The 20401-nt window shown below is 46.7% G+C and overlaps 1 protein-coding gene across 5 annotated transcripts in view; it reads right to left on the reverse strand.

Moving 5' to 3' along the window:
• LOC135902046 (atrial natriuretic peptide receptor 1-like) overlaps nucleotides 1-20401 on the reverse strand; it is a 505847-nt gene that overhangs the window by 245855 nt on the left and 239591 nt on the right. For all 5 annotated transcript variants that reach the window (XM_065431934.1, XM_065431930.1, XM_065431931.2 and 2 more), the window contains one exon: nucleotides 12345-12500. In XM_065431934.1, coding sequence (XP_065288006.1) covers nucleotides 12345-12500 — 156 coding nt within the window. The remainder of the gene's footprint in view (nucleotides 1-12344; nucleotides 12501-20401) is intronic.

Consider the following 20401-nt stretch of genomic DNA (forward strand, 5'->3'; position numbering starts at 1 on the left):
TTCTTCATCCCTGACAGAAACCTTTATGCAGTTCGCTGCAGGGTCGTAGCGGAAAATTGATAATTCTGCAAGTTCCCAACTTCTTGCCGTCATCTCTAGCGCTGCTGTTATAGCCTGCTTAGGTATGTCATGGACGTGTACCTTGTTAAGTGGCCTGATTGAGAGTGCAAAATGAGGTCGACTTACCCGCTCGAGGCGAAGCTGCTCGGGCTTGACTTTTCTGTTTGGTTTCCGCTTGCTGAAAAAGGACCATCCGTTGTCCTCCTCGTTGTCTTCGTCATTGCTATCATCGTTGTCGTCCACGCTGTCATCCTGAATATCCATTTGGTCGTTCACTTGAGACTCCCTCCTTCTGGCCTCTTCCATCGAGGGACGCGCCACGGCGTCTTCGGCTGCAGCTCGGCGTTCACCCGGCGTTTCGACGCTCTCTGCGCGCTTCGCTCGTCGCGTTGTCTGCATTTTGGAGGGGTTATTCTTCAACTTTTCGGCGTCTCTAAGCTGAGGTGAGCACGGAGTTGCCGCGCTGGGTCCACTCGAGTGCGAATGCTGATGTGGTGGCGACATGATGCCGTGCTCACCTGGCCGGCCTCGCCGAGGCCGCACTCGGGCTAGGCCCAGACGTGGTTAGGCTTAGGTAAGGGGGTCGCCGTCGAAAATGTCCTCGTAGCCAGAAAGAAACGTCAACTGGAGCCGTGAAAAAGCACACCACACTCACAGAAAGTGCTCACAGTGTCGTTGCTCAATGTTTTACCACGTAGAATGGTAGTTCCACACAAGCTAAAAAGAAAACATCGAAGAGCCAAAGTGGGACATGTCTTCACACTCTGGCGATCGCAGCGCCCCCCCTAAAATGAAAATTGTTAGACCCTTGTTTTCTGCATGTTAAGGTGGGTAATACATATGCGAGGGAATATTAAAAAGTTGAAGGAAATTCTTTGTTATTGCGGGAGTAAATAAAGGCTGTGTGTGTCTTTACCTCACCACGTGTATATTTGGAGCAACGTGGAAGTCGCAGTATTTATGAAATGCACCACATCCAATGGAGTGTCACGGAGCAAAAAGGCCCACACGTATGGACGTGCTGGGCACTTTCACAGCGCACCATAGTGCGCTTTGTGCGGTCGGAGGGAGTCGAACCGGCGGACATACACCGTCGGCTGTTAGCGTTGTACGGAGGATGGGAAAGCACTGATTTGGCGCCGTCGGATTTGTCACCGTCGGCCATTTTATGGAGGAGGTGCTGAATGGTCGTCGGTTCAAGTCAGATGGGGAGGCCCAGCAAACGCAGAAGTCGTGGCTTTGTGAGCAACCAAACACCTTCTTCGCGGGCAGTATATATACAGAAGCTGATTGCACGATACCAAAAGTAAGTTGCCGTGCAGAGGACATATGTGGTAAAGTGACATGTGTAGTTTTTCTTTCCATGTGGAACTAGAGACGTTACGCGAAAATTTACTTTTTCATTTACCCTCGTTATGAAACGCTTACAAAGTTTTCCCCCAGACCTCCGTGAGAACCAAGAGAGGTAGGCATTTAAAACTTGAGATGAGGGACAATGTTTTGGGTCACGTGTACCACAAGTTTGAAGTGCGTAGTGTAATTACGTTTTGTTTTGAAATAAACTAATGAACCCTTGCCTCTGTATTTCTGTTTTTGTTCCCCCATTTTTATGCGTTATGCGATGTACATAGTTGGTTTTCCAGTGTCTCATAGGTTAACTAAACGAGTTGCGTTGTTTATGTTTGGTTGAAGTGAAGAGCTCGTTCTGGATGAGGAACAACAAAAGTTTAAAACGTTACAGTCCACGTTACAATTACAGACCCGGTAAAAAGTTACTAATACAAGAGCCCCAGATCTTTACAAGCGCATTTTACGAGCTGCATAGAAAGTTTTTCCAATATTATGGGAGTACTCAACGTACTACACAGCTGACATTTTTAGAGAATAAATAGGGATCTTACTGCTGATGTTTGGGTAAAGCTTCAAGGGCTTCGGTTAATTACGAGGTGTGCGAATCACCTACGAAGGAAGTGCTTGAAAGTACTTTACGGCCTTTATCGACATTGTTTTTCCTGCACGTACGTGACAGCAAGTTTATGTTCGATGCAGATGAGGACCAAGTTAGGAGGATTGCGTGTGAAAAGTTTTCTTTCTAGCTTTATTACGATCATTGAAACTAATTAACGAATACCTCTTTCCTGCCTACCTCCATGTGTACCAAGAGGCATGTAGTGTGTTTCGCCGATGTCCTTGGAGAACTAAACGAGGTACCAGGTTTGTATTTTGTTAAAATAAGGGGAAGTTTATGGATGACATGTATGCAAAGTTCGATGTCAGCGGATCAATTATGGCCTACAAGCGTGTTTTACGAATGCGGCAAAATTTACCCCACTGTCATGGTTGAGCTATACCTGCCACCAAGGTCAAATTTATTGAAGATGGGAGGAACTTTATGACCGATGTGTTTGGGAAATTCAACACATGTGGACGAAAAAAAAAATGTTTTGCAAGAAAGGTTTCTTTGCTAAGCGCTCCATAGCGTTATATGCAATATGTTTATCAGTGCCTGAACAAAATCTACGCAAAGCGCTGGGTTCACATTTTTGTAAAAATGTGGGAGAATTTTTTGCGTAATGTTACATAACATTCCTGCCTTATTTATGAGCATTGAAAATAACGAGTGAACCTAAGTTTTTTTTTTCCATGCGTTATATGATGCACCCGTGGTGCCCTCGGTTAACTCAACCAGTCACCATTTTGTGAGAATAAGGTTGTGATCACGTGAACGTAAAATCGAAAGTGTGTTGGTAAACTATGGCCTCTGCAATAAATTACTTACGCGTGCACTCCAGAAAGATACAGGTTTGACTTCGCAACGGCGTAAGATTTGTCTAACTGAACTGTGAGAACTAGAACAGCCACATATGTCAAATTTTGTTAAAATGGGGGCAATGGTATGACTTATGGGCATGCGAAGTAAAAATTCGTTGGTGTAATACGACTTAGAACGACAAAAAGCTGAGCTAGTTGGTAAGGATCTATTATGCAGAAAAGAAGTGAGGCGTGCAGACAGGACAGAAGAGCAGAGAAGTGGACAACACGAACGCCGGCATTCATGTTGTCCACTTCTCTACTCTTGTGTCCCGTCTGCACGCCTCACTTCTTTTTTCCATAGTGTAATACGACCTTTGCTAATGGTTAAGTGAGCGCCCAAAAGCGTTATACAGGGTGCGTATCAAGGGAGTAGCCAGGGGGGGGGGGGAGAAGGGTGCTTATGGGGCTTCAGCCCCTTTCTCGAAATTTTTTCGCCCTGTAATGCATCGCCGACTAAAACAACCCCCGGCGACGAAACTCAGTTTGGATTTTGTCTAGAATGTCTTTTTCACGCTTGAAAAGACATTTCGACGCAAACATCGCGAACTTGGGCTGGATTTCGTGGCAACGCCCATGCACCTGCGGTCATATAATGCAGGAATAGGCTATGCAGGAGCCCCATCCAAGCACTAAGTTTCAAGGGCGTTTTGATGTCGAGTGGGTAGGTTGCGGCATCTCGCGGAGGCCGCGTAATCTACGGAGCGCATGGAATTCAATCCCGAAACTTCATAGGTATAAAGTTCTGTAAACTTTTGATGCGAAAGATGCATTGACATTTCCAAAGCCGCGGTTTAGATTCTCAATTCCGGAACTTTGTGGGTTTAATGCTATAAACATTCGACGCCAAAGGTGCATTAACTTTTCTAATGTCGTACATCGGACCATACAACGAGAGAAGGCAAATCAACACACTGTGAGGCTAATTGAAAAAGCACACAGCGAGGTCCTATGAGACGAAGCGTTGTGGCGGTTCATTTGTGCCGTCATGTCGTAGAAAAAGATAACATTTTTTTCACCTGCGCCAAATCATCCACGTCGGGACACTAAAGCCAGCAAAGTAGGCTACGTTCTTAGCTATTTTTCTACTTTGACTTTTATTCGCGAGGACACATTGAGCCTCTTCAGTTTTGTTGTTCTCGCTACCCGCCTGCTGCCAGAGCCAGCAAGAACGCACGCGTTTTTCTCGTGTTGCCCGCACCACCACGCGGCGCACCTCGGTGGGTGCGTGTTAGCTTTTCCCTGGCAGAGTGGATTTCGCTTGGCAGAGTTTTAGACGCCTTCTGGCCAGTAGACATGAAAAAGAAACAACGATCGCTCGCCGCCATCACTGTAGGGACTCGAAGGATTGCAACGCGTTCGCTTGAGCGCTACCTCTCCGGAAAGTCTTGTCTCGCAGGTGTACCATACTGAGCAGTATGCGTGTGTTTCTCTGTGGACCAAGCGTCTTACGTTTTTTACAACATTCCTTCGGTGGCCACATTAGGTGGCCGAAGTGGGCATTCGATTGTGGCCAACATGCTTTCCCTTGCGTTTTTTTTTTTTCAATTCAGTGCCCCAACCCCACAAAAGAAAGAAAGACATTGTAGCGGCGCAGCGAATTGTCGCACGATGAAAGTTCGATTTTTGTTACTTCTTCTTTTGCGGAAAGTAATGGGCCACGGGACTCTTCATTTTCCGAATACTCTTATTATATTATTGCGATAGCGATTATATGGACAGTCCAAGCACATTCCTGCCGTCGCCATCGCCCTCATCTTCCATATATATTCCAAGACCACGCGCTGCATGCTGCATGTGCGAGTGAAAGGGTGGGGAGAGGGTTGGTGGCATGGGTGAGCCGACGATGGTGGCTCAGTATTGTGTGCGCAAGGGAAAAAAGCGGGGAGTGAAGATGTATCGCGTGGAGTCGAGGGGTGGCGGGCTTTAGGATTCTGTGATCTGTGAATCTGTAATTGAGCAACACGTTTATTTGCCTTGTTTGACACATTATACACAGCGACTTTTTCTTAGATATGTAGATTTATTGCAGACATTTACGTATATTTATATATCTTGTTGCGAGGTTTTGTGTATACGTGCAGTGAACTTTGTTTCCAGTGACACTTTTTTTGCCCTTTATCAAGCTGTATCTTCGCATTTGTATATTCCATATATTCCATTGTATCGTAGCATTTCTAATGTACGAGGTGAGTCAAATGAAAGTGAGGCAACCCACCGCCCGCTCAATAATGATTTGGTTCATTATCTGCGAGGCAAGCGCGTGGCACACGCGTATCACTCATTTACAAGAGTTACACGAAGGAGTGAAGATAAATGTTCTTTAATGCTCATACACTGCGTTGAACGTGGTTGTGTATCATAATGGATGCTCCAAAAGTTGGAGAGCGTGGTGTCGTGAGGTTCTGGACAGTTGAAGATGTTTCACAAAAGATATTGATAGCCGTATGGCTGCCGTGTACGTTGAAGATGGCATTTCATTGACCACTGTGAAGCATTGGAGCAAATGGTTCAAAGAAGGACGTGAAAGTTGCAAATACCATCCAAGACCGGGCCAAAGCCACCGTGCAATCACCCCCACTCCAATCGCAAAGGTTGATGAGCTGATTAGAGAAGAACGGAGGATAAGCATCAAGGAACTAACAGAGCGTGTGAACATCAGTCACGGGTAGGTCCACACCATTATTCATGAAAATCTCGGTTATCGGCTCTTGTGTGCGCAATGGATGCGCAAGATTTTGAACCACCGCCAGAATACGGAGAAGATCAGCGCTGCCTTCACTCATCTGATCCGGTATCACAATGAGAGTGACGACTTCTTGACTGCAATTCCATTCGGGGACGAATCATGGTGCCGCTACTACGAGACTGAAACACGACGGCAAAGCTTACAGTGGAAACATTACTATTCACCATCCCCAAAGAAAGCAAAGGTCGTCATTTCCGCCGGAAATGTGTTGTTGATTTTTTTTAGAGCGCAGCTCTTTGGCGTCCGTTCCTGGGTTTCGCGTCGTCGTCGTCGTCGTCGTCGTCGGCCTCGTAACCAGCTCCGCCCCCCTTTCATCCCCCCAGCGCTAGCAGCGACCGACTGATACCGCTGGATGCCGCTGACGCCGCTAGAGAGTGAAGATAACGTGACTGCATAGAACGCCGTCGCCGCCATGCAGAAAGAGGAGGAAAGGGTCCCCCCCCCCCCCCCCTGGTTCTTAGCGCTGCGGAAGCGAGGGTATCATATTGTTTGTGTCGGCATCGGCGGCGTTGTCCCTGAAACCAACTCCGCAGCTGGGGTTGACTCACTATCGGCGTCAGCGGCATCAGTCAGTCGCTGCTATCTCTTCCCTCCTCCCTTTATCGTGTTGTCCGCTTGCTGCACGCGCTTCTGCCCCCATCGTTTGCCGCTGGGTGTACACGCCGCCCCCTTCCCACCTCTTCCTGCGAGTTTCCGGTTGTCAAAGCGCCGGCTCGAACTTTGAAGTTGGCGAACTGTGCGCCGCAAAGTTGCCCAACGGCTTGCTGGTAGTAGCTGCCTACTTCGCCCCTACCGCACTCACGAAAGACGTCGTGCACCTCCTGCAGCTCGCATTAACCGTCCATCGATCCACACCGATGTTAGTAGTGGGGGACTTTAATGTTGACATAAAGACAAACAGCAATTTCCTAACACTTATGCGGGAGAACATCCCGTTCCTCTCGCTCGTAACGCGTCCCACGGCTGTGACAACCTCGCGAGGCACTTGTATAGATCTCGTCTTTGAGAATCAAGCATTGGTGTACCAAGTCGAACATATATCAGTATATTTCTCCGACCACAAAGCTTCCTTCATGACTGTCAAGAACTGTTAGTGGAGTCTTTGTTAAAGGAATACGTGTGAAAAATAAAAAAAAATTCTGTGATAGCGCATACATGTGTTGCTCGATTTCTTTGCCTCAATCTATCGAAAAGGTGAAACAGCTTATTTGCTGCGCTCAAATTTCGCATTAGGAAGCAACGTAATCGTCGGTAATTTTTTTCTATCTTCAGGGGCCATTACTGATCGAATTCGCTAAACCTGGAGATACTATGAGCCGTTTCCGATATCGTGAAACGCCGGGTCGGCCGTTTGTCGCAATCAAGAACAAACAACGCGGAAAATTGACGAACGGGGTCATCATGCTCCACGACAATGCCCGTCCCCAGGTCACTGATGTGGCTAACACAAAACTGGCAAAGTTCACGTGGGAAACAGTGCGCTATCCGCCATACAGCCCAGACCTGTCCGCTCGCGACTTCCATAATTTGGGGCAATTGAAGAAACAGGCCAAGGGAACCTGATTCGTGCCGGACGATGACGTGAAAGAGTCAGTTACAGACTTTTTGAAGCAGCAACCCAAGGAGTTTTACACGGCTCGTTTGTCAGTGGGACAAACGTCTAAATGCCCTCATGGAGACCACCTTAAATAAAGTGCCGCATTTGTCATATATTCGCAGTGGCTCACTTTTATTTGACTCGCCCTCGTATATGTTGCAGAACTGCTTTTTATGTGTGCTCTCTGTTGCGATTATAATTTCGGTGCAATTACTCACAATACACGACCGGTGACAGCTGCTCCTGCGCACTACATGGGAACGAAGGACAGCGTCATTGAGATTTTCCCCTGTTCGTTGCATATGTGTAGAAAAGTGAACAAGGTCCTTGAATGACAAAGTATCAATAAAGGTGTGTCCTCAGCTTGTTCATTTCACGGCCTTTACATTTTTCGTTTCAGTGGCATGCACTGCTTAGCTGGTTTCGAACTGATATAGTTCTAAAGTTCTTGTGATATTACTTTACTTGTTTAATTGGCAAAAAACATGGAAGCATTGACATCAATTATTTCGGGCACAAGTTTTGGGACATATGAGTATATTCTTTTATGAAAAAATAAGATTTTATTTGTCTTGACAGTGCGTAACGTTCCAGAATTCGTTTACAGCATTTTTGGCAATGGCTATTCAGTTATTATTCATGTATTTGATTCCTCGACAAGTTCTATAGACAGAGTTGCAACGTGCACCCCGCCCCCCCGAACAAGATTTCTCTCTCTCTCGCTCTTTATGTATATATCATAAAAAGTCAACAAACAAGGCCACCAAGGACAACACAGGGGAAATTACTTGTACTTACTAATCGAAATAAAGAATTTATACATTAATGGAAAGTGGAAGAAAAAGTTATTTGTCGCAGGTGGGCAACGATCACACGTCTTCACATTACGCGTGCGATGCTATATCAATTAACATAACGCGGGCACCGTCTTCATATCCACGCAAGCATCCAGAACGATCCACGACGTGGAATCGTTCCCCACCTGCGGCAATTTGCTTTTTCATCCACTTTCAACACCAATAATTTATAATTTCTTTATCAATTATTGAGTACAAGCAATTGCTCCTGTGCTGTTCTTGGTGTCATTGTTTGTTGGCTTCTTATGAGATAATTAATAAAAATCGGGCCCATCGGTTAACCCCGCTTCTTATCGTTCACTATATGTTAATAATACAGATTTTTTTGTTTTATACGAAGTCTACAAACGCCGCCAGCATGGCGTTATGGAAAAGGAGTTCCTAGGCGAGGCGGAATACATTGCCGCTAATAACGTGAGGATCCAAAGATCTAACAAAATTTTATTGATTAACTTTTTAATTAGTGCCATAAGGGCAGTTGTGTAAAAGGCGAATTTTAAGGCAGTCACAAATTTAGTGCGCCCTCGTCTTCTAAAAATCTTGAAAGACGCACCTGATTCCAGATATTTATCGTCGAATTTCAACGGTAAATCCAGGCATTATCGAAACCGAGCCCCGCAGGAGCGCAGAACGGGCGGGTCCGCTATCCTATCAGACTGATACGCACCGTGAAGACGAGCGCGAGGAATTTGGTAATCAAACGACATGGCCAGTCGCGGCGGCTACTGATTACGTCACGCTTTGCCCGGCAAGCGTGTGCCGCTGTGTGTCGGGTCAGGATTGGCCGCGGCATGCTATTATTCATACTTCAGCCATGCTTTAGCCACCCGCCGTGGTTGCTCAGTGGCTATGGCGTTAGGCTGCTGAGCACGAGGTCGCGGGATCGAATCCCGGCCATTGCGGCCGCATTTCGATGGGGGCGAAATGCGAAAACACTCGTGTGCTTAGATTCAGGTGCACGTTAAAGAACCCCAGGTGGTCGAAATTTCCGGAGTCCTCCACTATGGCGTGCCTCATAATCAGAAAGTGGTTTTGGCACGTAAAGCTCCATAATTTAATTTTAATGCTTTAGCCCACGCAGATTATTTACGGGGCGGTGCCGTCTGTCACGCAGCAGGACGCACTCGGTCTCAATTTGCCGTTGAAGTTCGATGATGGATATCTTGAATTGGGTGCAATTTTCAAGATTTCTTTAAAAGATGGGTGCGCATGAAAATGCGACTGCCTTTAAATTTGCAATTTAGACAACTGCCCCAAGGTACTAGTAATTGGTCAATTAATTATTCTTAGGTAATTTGTCTTCTGAAGCTCACGTAGTTAGCGGTATAGTACATCTGCCTCGCATTGGAACTTGCCTGCCAAACTGACACGTCCGCTGCGCTCATTACATTTTTTTTCATAAAAAAAGCTATATTGTCTGAAAAGACACACTGTATATGCGGGCAATGCCTCAAACCATAATGTAAATAAAATGCTAGAAACGTCTTAATGTGTGTGATTTATTCAAAGGCAGTTGGTATTGCCTTTCAAACTGCTCGTAAAAATAGCTTAGCTGGAAATTGGGCGGAAATTAGCTGCAAAGTACAGAAGGTCTGGTGCATATTTATTGTGCTTTTTTGCCGAGCCATACTGTTATTGCAGAATATTTTTTCATGTTACCCCTCCCTGGTTCCTTAAGGGCATGGTACAACATATGTGTCCCAGTTAATGGAAGAACGAAACAACGAAAGAATTGAAACGGCAAATACGACAGCTGGGCACACCAAACCGAGGATTCATTCCGCTCTGCTAATTAATCTATACTGTAGTACCGGCACTGTTCGTAGCAACGATGGCGTAATGTAACTTTCTCGAAATCAGTCTCCTGAACGTTCTAACTAGATGACTGCAAGGGGGGCACCCGCATAATACTCGACATGACACATTAATTTACGGCGCTGCACGGAACTACCGCTCTGTATCAAAGGACGCATCGATCTCCGGGGCCCTAAAAGACGAGAGACGCTCGGCTCCTAACATGCCTGAATTACTTAGGTTTGTCGCGAACTGTTCTTTCATAGTGCCGCGAAGAGACGCATCGTTCCTCCTCCACCAATACCTCCGCCATGCTTTACACTATAGAGACTCCCCGCCTTTCGCATTCGTTTCTCTCCGCCTCTCTCCGTCTCTCTATACTCGATACATTTTTTTTTAGAATACACAATTGGCTAGTAACGTTCCTAATGTGAGACTGGTGGCTTGACTTCAAACAGTGACTGCTTTAAATGCGAAGCTTTCTCTGCCACCTCTTCGCAACTTGGCGTGTTGTCTTCTGTTTAGCTGAACAGACGATGCCGATAGTCTAGCCGTCGTACTGTCACTGCCAGAACTACGAACGCGTCGACGACGTTCCGCGGAACTCGGCACTTTATGCGCTGGTGTATACGGCTGACCTCGATTCGACGCGTCCGGTGCCGAGTCACGCGAAGTAGTAGTCGCTCGAGAACATCTGCAGTGAATAAAAGTAACCTTCGCTCTGCAAGGTAAGCCACCACAGCTGATGGCCGTACGGCCACGTTACGGGACACCTTCGCCACCCCGCAATTAGCTGTTGTTTCTGTAAACGCGATGCGCCGTTTCGTCGTGCCGGCTCATCAAACAAAGCACTGCATGATGCGGTGAATAATTAACGATTGAGGACGTCACAAGCCTCATTCAGCGTTTCATATCGACGCCATATATTATCTCAGCACGTCGCTTCGCATTATATTTTCTTTCCCACTTTTCCTTTTCTCGTAGCCAAATTTGTTTTAAAGCCTTCGACCAAGCTTGCGCCTGCTGATAAGGCGAGTCGCCTTCACACTATATTCTCAGTATTAATTTGCGACCTAACCTGCCTCGAAATCGACAATAGACAGTCGTCACCGCTTTCGGCAGCATGCAACGAATTTAGCGGCATGCATCATAATCTCTAACTTCTTTTTCACACATTAGCTCTATGAAGGCCTCAATAAATTAAACAAAAATAACCGTTGGTCCACGCAGCCTTCAGGTCTCCCTGCTATCACTTCAAATTTTTCGTCCCACATCCTTTATTTCTTAATTGACCCTTTCAGAAAAAAAAAAGAAATAAACTGACAGTGAGAAAAAAGAATGCATAACCAAGACACGTGAAGGCGCTGATATTACACTGTCTTTTGTAAGAATCACGATGCTGCACTTGTTAGACTGTAGACTTTGTTTTCCTTTCATTCTTTCCTTCTTTCTTTCTTTTCTTTCTATTTTTTATCTGGTGAAGGAAGCCTCGTGTTAAAATACAAGAAGAGGAGAAAAGCGCTTTTGCACATACACCCTCCATCACCATCTTTCGAACTATGCACAATAAATACTTATAGCTCACTCTATGCATAATGCAGGTCGCTTCCACTCTCCGTTATTTTCCCCCGAAAGTGAGAAGCATGCCCACCCTTTCCATCCCAATAAACTGATGAATATAGAAGGGCTAGCAATAAGCGTATAGAAATCACCCAGAAGTTGCATAGTAGCGCACAGAACATGTTTACAGAGCACGGCAGCATAAACACAGCACCGATTTTATTTTAGTAAACTCGCCCATACAATAACACTAATGAAGCGGCGTACACCGTAAATTAACTGGCGACAGCGCGCGATGGACCTATGCACGAAATTGCAACATTTACCCAGTTTTACTCGACCCGACGAAACCTTCCCATGTCTCCTGCGAGTAACGTTTCCTTTGCGAACGCCTATTCATTCCTAATTGGAATGGCGGACAGTGCCAATTGCAACACACGAGGCTTGTAAAAGAAGCCTTAAAAGCAGTTCACGTGTGGCTCGCCATCATATGAAGATGAAAGGCTTGACTTCGGGCAGTTCTAGGGCAAACAGATGACAGGGCTTTTACAGAAGACCGAGGCCCCGTGTCTCTGCGATCTGCAAAGCCACAAAAGCGTTGCCGTGCTTCTAGAGTTGCCCCAGCCTATGTCACCGCTCATGCCCATCTAAACGACGAACGCTTCATTGCGGGTGCGTCCGTGCATGCTATGAACTTCCCTCCTCCACATGTTCCTGGGTCTTTTCCCCCTCCCCTAGTGTTAGTGTAAGGTAGTCAACCGGGGCTCAGCCTGATTAACCTCTCTGCCTTTCCCTTATAACTTCAATCTCGCTCTCGCACTCTCTTTCTCTCTCGGAGGGCCACTGCAAAAGGCCGTTATGTTCCACAGCACGCTCCTTTGCCCGTTATCTATCGACTCATGCTGAGCGAACTCACTTGGGCAGCAGCTGGTAGAGAAGGTCCTCGGCCTTCCGCTTTTGTTCGAGGTAGTCGGCGGTGCGCTCCTCGACCAGGGACTCGAGGCTGCTAGCGTACTGCTCCAGCCGGCCCACCAGCGCCTCTAGCAGCGCCTCGCTCGCGCTGCACGGAAGACTGCGAACAAAACACGCGCGGTCGTCACTATACAATGAGGGGGAGAAAAACGGTACTTTAAGACCCTGATTCGCACAGCCGTCAGCCGTCTCGCCTCGTCACTGTCACCGTTTAAGGCATCGGTGTGCGTCATGAGAGATCATCTCCTCGCCGGCTGCTCCTCAAAAAGGGGATGCCGACGACGTTGGCCGATGGTCGTAACGTTGTCGGCGTCCCCCTTTTGAGATGAAACCGGCGAGGAAAAGCTCCCCCCTGATGCTCTATGGTTCCGTGATGGTGACCGTGATGGTAACCATGATGGCAACCATGGCGGTGCCGTCACGGTGACCGTGACAATGGCTGTGACGCTGACCGGGCGGGAAGAATGACGGCTGCGTGAATCAGGCCTAAGAAGATTTACCACCTGAGAGAGTTGCCACCTGAATACATAGGAATGCAAGAATAGTTTTTCTTGGCATCCAGGGCACTGAATTCGATTAGTTGTGTTGCAATTAAAGGAAGGATAAAATCTACCGAATTTAGGAAGTATATTTTTAATTCATCCTTTCAATGACTCAAAAATAATTCTTGAAAATGACAAAAAATTCAAACACTCATGTATCAAGTTTACAACTCTAACTCTGCAATTAGGAAATAAAATAAACGATATCAAAATTCCCCGAACAGGACTTCTTGAGACGGACATAAAGTGGACAAGATTGGTGTCTCATAAGCTGCTTGCTAACATACCATTTATTTGTAAGACTTGAAAGGCCATCCCAATCTCTGTAAAACTTTCACGTGAGCTATCAGTATATCTGATTTATGAGCTTCAGATTCTCTAGCTTATGCAATTTACAGAACTGCGACATCTGTTCCGCGTAGTGAGATATATATGGATTTGCAGATTTCTGGCAATTCTTGTAAAAAATTGGAGGCCATAAATCGCATTTTCCGTTCTTACACTCGATAGAATTATACATATCTTCTATATGCAACACATTTCATTTAAACTAATTCAGCGGTAGCCTAATCAGAACATTCCCGCATTTCGCACCTACTTCACTAGAAATATCCGAGTAGGTTCCGAGCTAGAGGCTTGTCTCAAGGGGGGGATGCGGGGCTAAAATGGCTATTTTCCCCAGAAAAAAAAAAACACATTTTTAATTTTGTTTATTTTGTATTCCCATCAGAACACGTATAAAGAAGCTCATCGCCAAGTTTGATTGCGATCTTCGCCGAAGAAACTGCAAAAGTAAGTTAACCTCCCTCGCCTTCTTCTCGCAGCCCCTTCCCCTTTAAGAGGGGATAAATAATGTTTCTCTCTCTCTCTCTCTCTCACTTCTCCTGACGGTGACGTGCGCTCGCCGTTGGAAACGTAAATGGAAGCTATATACAAAACGCGGAGTGGGCGCCCGCGTTAAGGTTTGGCTTTGCATCCGGTACTCGCGATAGCACAGGATATGCGTCTAAGGCCCCAGTAGCTGTGGTGTTCAGCGGCCGGGCACAAGATCACAAGTTAGATTTCAGTTCGGGGCATTGCGATAGGGGCAAAATGCAAAGAAAGAAACGCTAGTAAACTCAGTTCTAGCGATGTTGAAAGCTGGGCCAGTTGGTACACATTCAAGGTGAACAACCAGTTAAAAAACGTGGTAACGTACACGGGCACAGATGATGGCGGGACGGGACTTTGACTTTATTGAAATTTAGACGATATACAGTTGTCTACGTGAAGAGGGCTAAAGGTGACAATTCAGATACGGCCATATACATACACTGTACATTCAAATCAATCTGATTAAATATTTATAATAACTACAATGTTCACTTGACCAAAAAGACAAACAAACCAAGGAACCCTAACTGGATATCCTGAACAACAATAAAAAAATGTTCACTTGACAAAAAGAAACAAAACTAACAAGTGAATTTTTATTTCACGAAATAACAAATGAATAACTTAAAAAAATTACTGGAGGTTATTTATTTGTCATTTAGTGTAATAAAATATCAACTTCTCTTGTCCAGCTCGTACCTCCATCTTCTATACCTGTGTAGGTTCTGCTTTTAGCTGATTAATATACCTTAGACTCAGCTTTTCCTTGAGTTTACTTACTTCCCCTCATTGGCATATATGCCCGAATGTGCTCCCGTGAACAAACATGCACGGATCAGAGATGACCAAATAAAGCTGCTTTTCTCCTCTGCCTGTGTATGTAACTTCATATTGAGGACAGGAATCCTAACTTGGAATTGCAAACTTTCCAGTTCCCTCGTAGATTTCTGTTCACTCATGTTATTTATGACGAAATTCACGTTTACAGCCAAGCTGTAAAAGTTGCTTGGAATTTTTCGTGTCCGCGTGCGAGGCCTTTGCTCACACAGAAATGTGGGCCGATCCCGGAGAGAGTGGAGGGAAGTGGGCAGCGTACAGGTGGCATCGCATGACAAAGAACGCTTCGCAGTTGAGCTTCGCGTTCTTTTCTGAGAAACCCGCACGGGTTTGCTTTGTAGCTTCTCGCTAGATTCGGGTGGATGACATTTTTTTTTTTTCATTTCATGACACTTCCTCCACCTTGCTGGATTCCATGGAACTGATTTTCCATGTTCTCTGACCCTGTGCTTCGATTAATTCGCCCTCGCGCTGAGACCTGCTAACCTCCTGGTTAGATCAGATGGTCGAGCGACCACCCCGGAAAGGCGCTGGTCGCGGGTTCAAATCCCGCACCAGGACGAAGCTGCCCTCAACTGCGAAGCGCTGCTTTTTGAGAGATCCGTATGGTTTTCCTTTGTAGCTTGGCGCTACATTCCGATGGATGACAATTTTTCCCTTCGAAAATATTACACCAATTCGTTTTTTTTTTTGTGAAGTGCATTACTCGTTCAAAATGAAAGGAATGTTATGTTGAAGTGAATGAAATTCGCAATTTGTTTGGAAGCGCAGAAGGAACTTCTTCACCGAACCCAGACCGGCCAGCTTCTGTCACCAGCAAGTTGACACCTCATCAACCCGTACTCATACCCGAGCTCTAAGTGCCCGGCATGCCCGGCCAGAGGTACGGCAGAACATCTTCTGTGGGGCTGCTCTCCCTTTGACACGGTCCGAGAAAGGACGCTACACTCCCTGGGCGGGAAACGACCTGGCACCCTGTCCCCAGAAGTGGCTCGACCCGCCATTGCACATAGGGCCCAAGGACTCACTTCAGCTTTGGCGTGCTTTTTTGCACTTTTTCATGGAAAAGGAAGGGCTTGGCCACCTCTTTGCAGAGCCGACCTCAGGACCACTCCACTTCGAGGAAAAAGACAGCACCGGTCCCCCTCCCCCATAGAGCACCCCTTTTCTGCCACAAGGCGTCACCGATTAAATGCAGAAATAAAGACGTTTAAAAATATCACTGTCGCATTGGGTTAGTTTCGAAATCGAAGCTAAGAAGTGCCCTAATTCACTTGTAGAAAACTAAAAGAAGGTCCGTTCATTTTGCGTTATAAAGTTCAATTCGGTTTGATGTCCTTCAAAGACATCTGATTGGCCTTGCGGAAAGGTCTGAGCTCATCAAATGCCGCTACACTCATACTAGGGGTGTGCGAATATTGAAATTTTCGAATACGAATCGAATACGAATAAGGCGAAAAACTCTCTTCGAATATCGAATCGAATATGGAATACATGTTTAGTATAAAAAAATTGCAAGAGAGGTAACAATAGCTTTATTACCCTTTTAAAAATAATATTGCATTTTACAAGGTTGCTTCAAATTAAAGAGGTACTCATTATACATAATGGACTCAAGTAATGCTCTCAGCCAGGTAAAACGCTTGTTACAGATTGTCGTGAAGGAAAATTAACTGCTCAATATGGTCAGAAAGTAAACGCTCTCTATGCACTGTCACATTTCTACTGGTAGAAAAGACTCACTCGGAACTGAGGTGGCAGGGATCACCAAGTACTTCCGGGCGAGTGCACTCAAAAGCGGGTACCTGAAGCGGCCAATGAACTGCCACCACTCACAAGGATTCATGCCCCTTTCCAGAAGAGGCTTTTCCGCGTAGTCTGTATCTTCCCTCTCGGGGGCAGATGCCAAATGTGTCTTCTCTTTGTTCATCACTAGACCGTCAAAAGCATACCATACACTCGATGCCACCAGTGGACACGAAGTCGACGCTGGCACGGCAGTGTCCCCACGGTGTTCCACGACAGCTGCCTGGAGCTCCCTTGTCACAAGGTCTTTCAGCCAGATCATCTGACCAGATGCCTGATGAAGTGTGGCCTTAAAGCGCGGATCACGAAACATGCCTAGGCCAGTCACTTTATCAATTTCGCACTCCGCACAAAGAGTCTTGATACATTTTGCAACAATGTTAGCAAACCTTGAGTTGCCTTTGCAACCTTCAAGGCAATGGAGCATTCCAAAAATAACTGGAATTATAAAGCTTGGTGAAAATGAAACCACAACTGATCATGTCTCAAGGGCCTGAAGCAGATAGGCTGAAACAGAGCATACAGACAATGAGCGGATCATGCGAAGGTCTTGGTTAATAAACATGTTCTTAGGAGAATGCGGAGCAAGCATGCAATTCGTTAATTGCTCAATTATTCGCAGTCTATCCGAATATTGGTCGTTTCCACCGTTATGCTGCCATCCTCGAATATTCGTGATTTCCGAATATGCATTTCTCGAATCGAATACGCTTCGAATAAGGAAAATATTCGATTCGTATTCGAAATTTCGAATATTCGCACACCCCTAACTCATACCAATGCAGTAAGGGTTCGTAGTGAGGCGCGACGAATTTTGATGGACGGAACACGAGGTCCTCCACTGGTGTTTCACAAACGTCAGCAACCAGTGTTATACGTGGTGATAATTTTTAAGTTTTCCGAAATTTTTAAGAGTTGACCGTGCCGGATAGCATGATTCTAGTCCTTGAGCTAGATTATTGAGAAAGGCGGACATTACTTGCCCAATAAATCGAACTACGTATTCAACTAATTAACAAAAAAACACGATTAACTTATCCACTAATTACTTCACGGCACATATTGTAATTTAAGAAACCTAGCCGGTGAGCTTGCGAGGCATATCCACTTGGAAGGAATTTCCAGAATGAATCCAGTTTGGAGATATCCGCCATCAAACTCGCCGTAAACATGTACTGTTGTACCACTTACTTTTTAAACAGGACGCTCTTTTACGTAGTGAAGCACAGAAGTAACTCGAATGCCCATGTATCTCATCACACACTTTGCAAAATAATATATCGAAACTGGTCTCATCCTGGTGATTAATTTCAGATGGATGCGTCTTGCAAACTCACCGGCTACAATTCGTAAATTGCGGTATGTGCCATAAAGTAATCAAGAAGTAAATTAGCGAGTTTTTGGTAATTGGTTTATTATGTGTTTCAATTTCTCGCGCTAGCAATGGCCGCCACTTCGAGTAACCCAAGCTGACGGACAAGAATTATGCTATCAGTCATGGGCGATCTAAAAAAAAAAATGGCTGTGGCTTAGCTAAGGTTAAGCCCAGGATGCCAAGCATACTAGCCTTTAGTTTAACGCGACAGCGTTAAGGAGCTCGTGTCGCAGAAAAGCCGGTGTCGTCGGCGTCGGCTCAGGCGTGCGGCGCTTGCTCAGGCGCACATTTCGTTGTCGCGCCGAACGCTGCGTTGCTCGACGCTCACCGCGTCCGATGCGGGGCGCGTAGTCGCTGCGCCGTAGCAAAGCTACCTGAAACAGTCTCTGTAGCACGCCGCAACCTTCGCTTCTCATTCCAACGAGCAGCTCTGTCTCCAGGAGGCCTGTCACCTCGTGAGTGTCTAGCAGAGGCAAGCGCAGCTGCTTATATACCGCCGCGACGCCACGAGCGACGGCGCGAGTTGGAGCTCCGTTTCTCCTCTGTCGTGACGTCACGGTGTCACGTGGTATTGAAGGCGACACCGCCGCGCCTGAGGAGCTGGGTTGAGCTCTAGTAATATGCTCCGCATAAAAGATCCAGAGGACTTAGAAACGATCACTTCGTATAAACCACGTGTCCGCTGTTGACACGACTCGCCGTGTTCGCGTGACCGTGCTGCGCACCAATATTACAAGCGCACTAACATTGATGCTGAGCTGCTGCCGGCATGTTCTGGTCCGAGCAATAAACGTGACGCTAACCTAATCTAATAGTTGACTGGGCGCCAAATAACGCCAACGTTTCTTGGTCAGTCTAATCTCGTGCACCATCGAGTTGCAACGTCTGCAATGCCACAGGTGGTGCTCATCGCGCCAGCATAGGGAGACACCCGGTTGTGAGACGCCGGGGAGCTGTTCCTTCTGCCAAGCAGTGGTGGGTGCTGCGTTGCGCTACCATGTACATACACCCGCGTGTACATAGTATGCCCGTGACGTCACATTCGCTGCTGTCGTCTGCTTCCGCTACCTTCCGCCATCTTGGGGAACCTTATCAACAGGCGCACGCATAGGCCTATAAGTTCCCCAACATGGCGGTGCCGTAAACCGGAAGTCGCGGAGTATCCTTGAATGACGTACGCGCATACTATGTATAGTTAGTAGAGTTTGCACCCACAGTTTATATAGGCACCGGATGGCCGTCGTAAGGCGCCAGCAGCGCGCTAGAGAACTGGCATGCGATGCACACGACGGGGCAGACGCATGCACGGCGCTACCATTGATTTCGCACAACGGTTTCCAAGATCTGACTAACTGGGAAACGCATTTTTCAGGCGTCTGACCCCGAGAAAGGTCGCCGCTTGTACGAGGCAGGTCATATCCATGGCATCAGGTTGAATATAAACAAGAAAACGAGCGCGAAATTACGATGCAAGTGCACCCCGCGAACAAAGCTCACCACGACAAACTAGCAGCTGGCCACTCCGGCAGTTTATGTTATTGTGCTGCGCACGTTTACGTAGTCGAGTATCCAACTCAAATGCACGTAGATTGACGAAGCAGCAGAAAAATCCAGGAAAAAAACGGGGCGAACATCTTTCTGCATTACTTTTTTTTCTTTTTGAGCGCTTGGTCGTTGATTGCTTATGCGTCGATAAGTTTCCGTTCCCCCGTCCATTTTCTTGTTGTTGTTCTTTTTCGTTTTGCGATGGGTCGCCGATCTTAATGCCTTCGCGACTACCCGAATATTCAGCCTATTCAATGCAGCTTGGCCCGACAAGAACTGGCCGAAGCAGCCGGTGCATCTAAGGCTGGCGTTAACAGCCCGTGTAAACACGCCGCAATGTTAGTGTTCGTCGTCAACGCAGAGAACATTTCGTGTTCTTGCGCAAGCCGCGCTTGTGCAACGGCGCCCCTGAAAATAAAAAGACGGAGCCACTTAAAAGAACGGCTATACAAATCCCAAGTTCGCCTTCACTGCCAAACTTGCGGACGCGAAGGAGCACGATTTGCTTGAAACTGGAAGCCCTCGCGAATGAATGGCTCCTTTATGCGTCTGTGGTTCGACGCACTGACGAAGCTGACGTAACCGGACGCGGCCAACGCACTCCGACGCGCCCGGCGTCAGGCGACGCTCACCCGCGCGCCGATAGCGTCGGACTATAAAGGCGCATTTATCGACGTTGTAACAACTATATGCGCGGACAACTTGGAAGAAAAGAAATCATGGTGTTTCACTTGCCAAAACCACGATCTCATTATGAGGCACTCCGGAAATTTGGACCAACTGGGGTTCTTTAATGTGCACATATAAACCTAAGTACAAGGGTGTTTTCCCATTTCGCCCCCACCGAAATGCGGCCGCCGTGGCCGCGATTTGACCGCGCGACCTCGTGCTTAGCAGCCCAACACCATAAACACTAAGCAACCACGGAGGTAGCGGACGACTTTCTGTGGTTATGAAGGGTATGCTACGGGAGCGCGGCTGCTGCAGATGTGTTACCGCGCCAAGTAGTCCGGCAGCACTTGA

Source organism: Dermacentor albipictus, chromosome 4, assembly GCF_038994185.2.
Source record: "Dermacentor albipictus isolate Rhodes 1998 colony chromosome 4, USDA_Dalb.pri_finalv2, whole genome shotgun sequence".
NCBI classification, from domain to species: Eukaryota; Metazoa; Arthropoda; class Arachnida; order Ixodida; family Ixodidae; genus Dermacentor; species Dermacentor albipictus.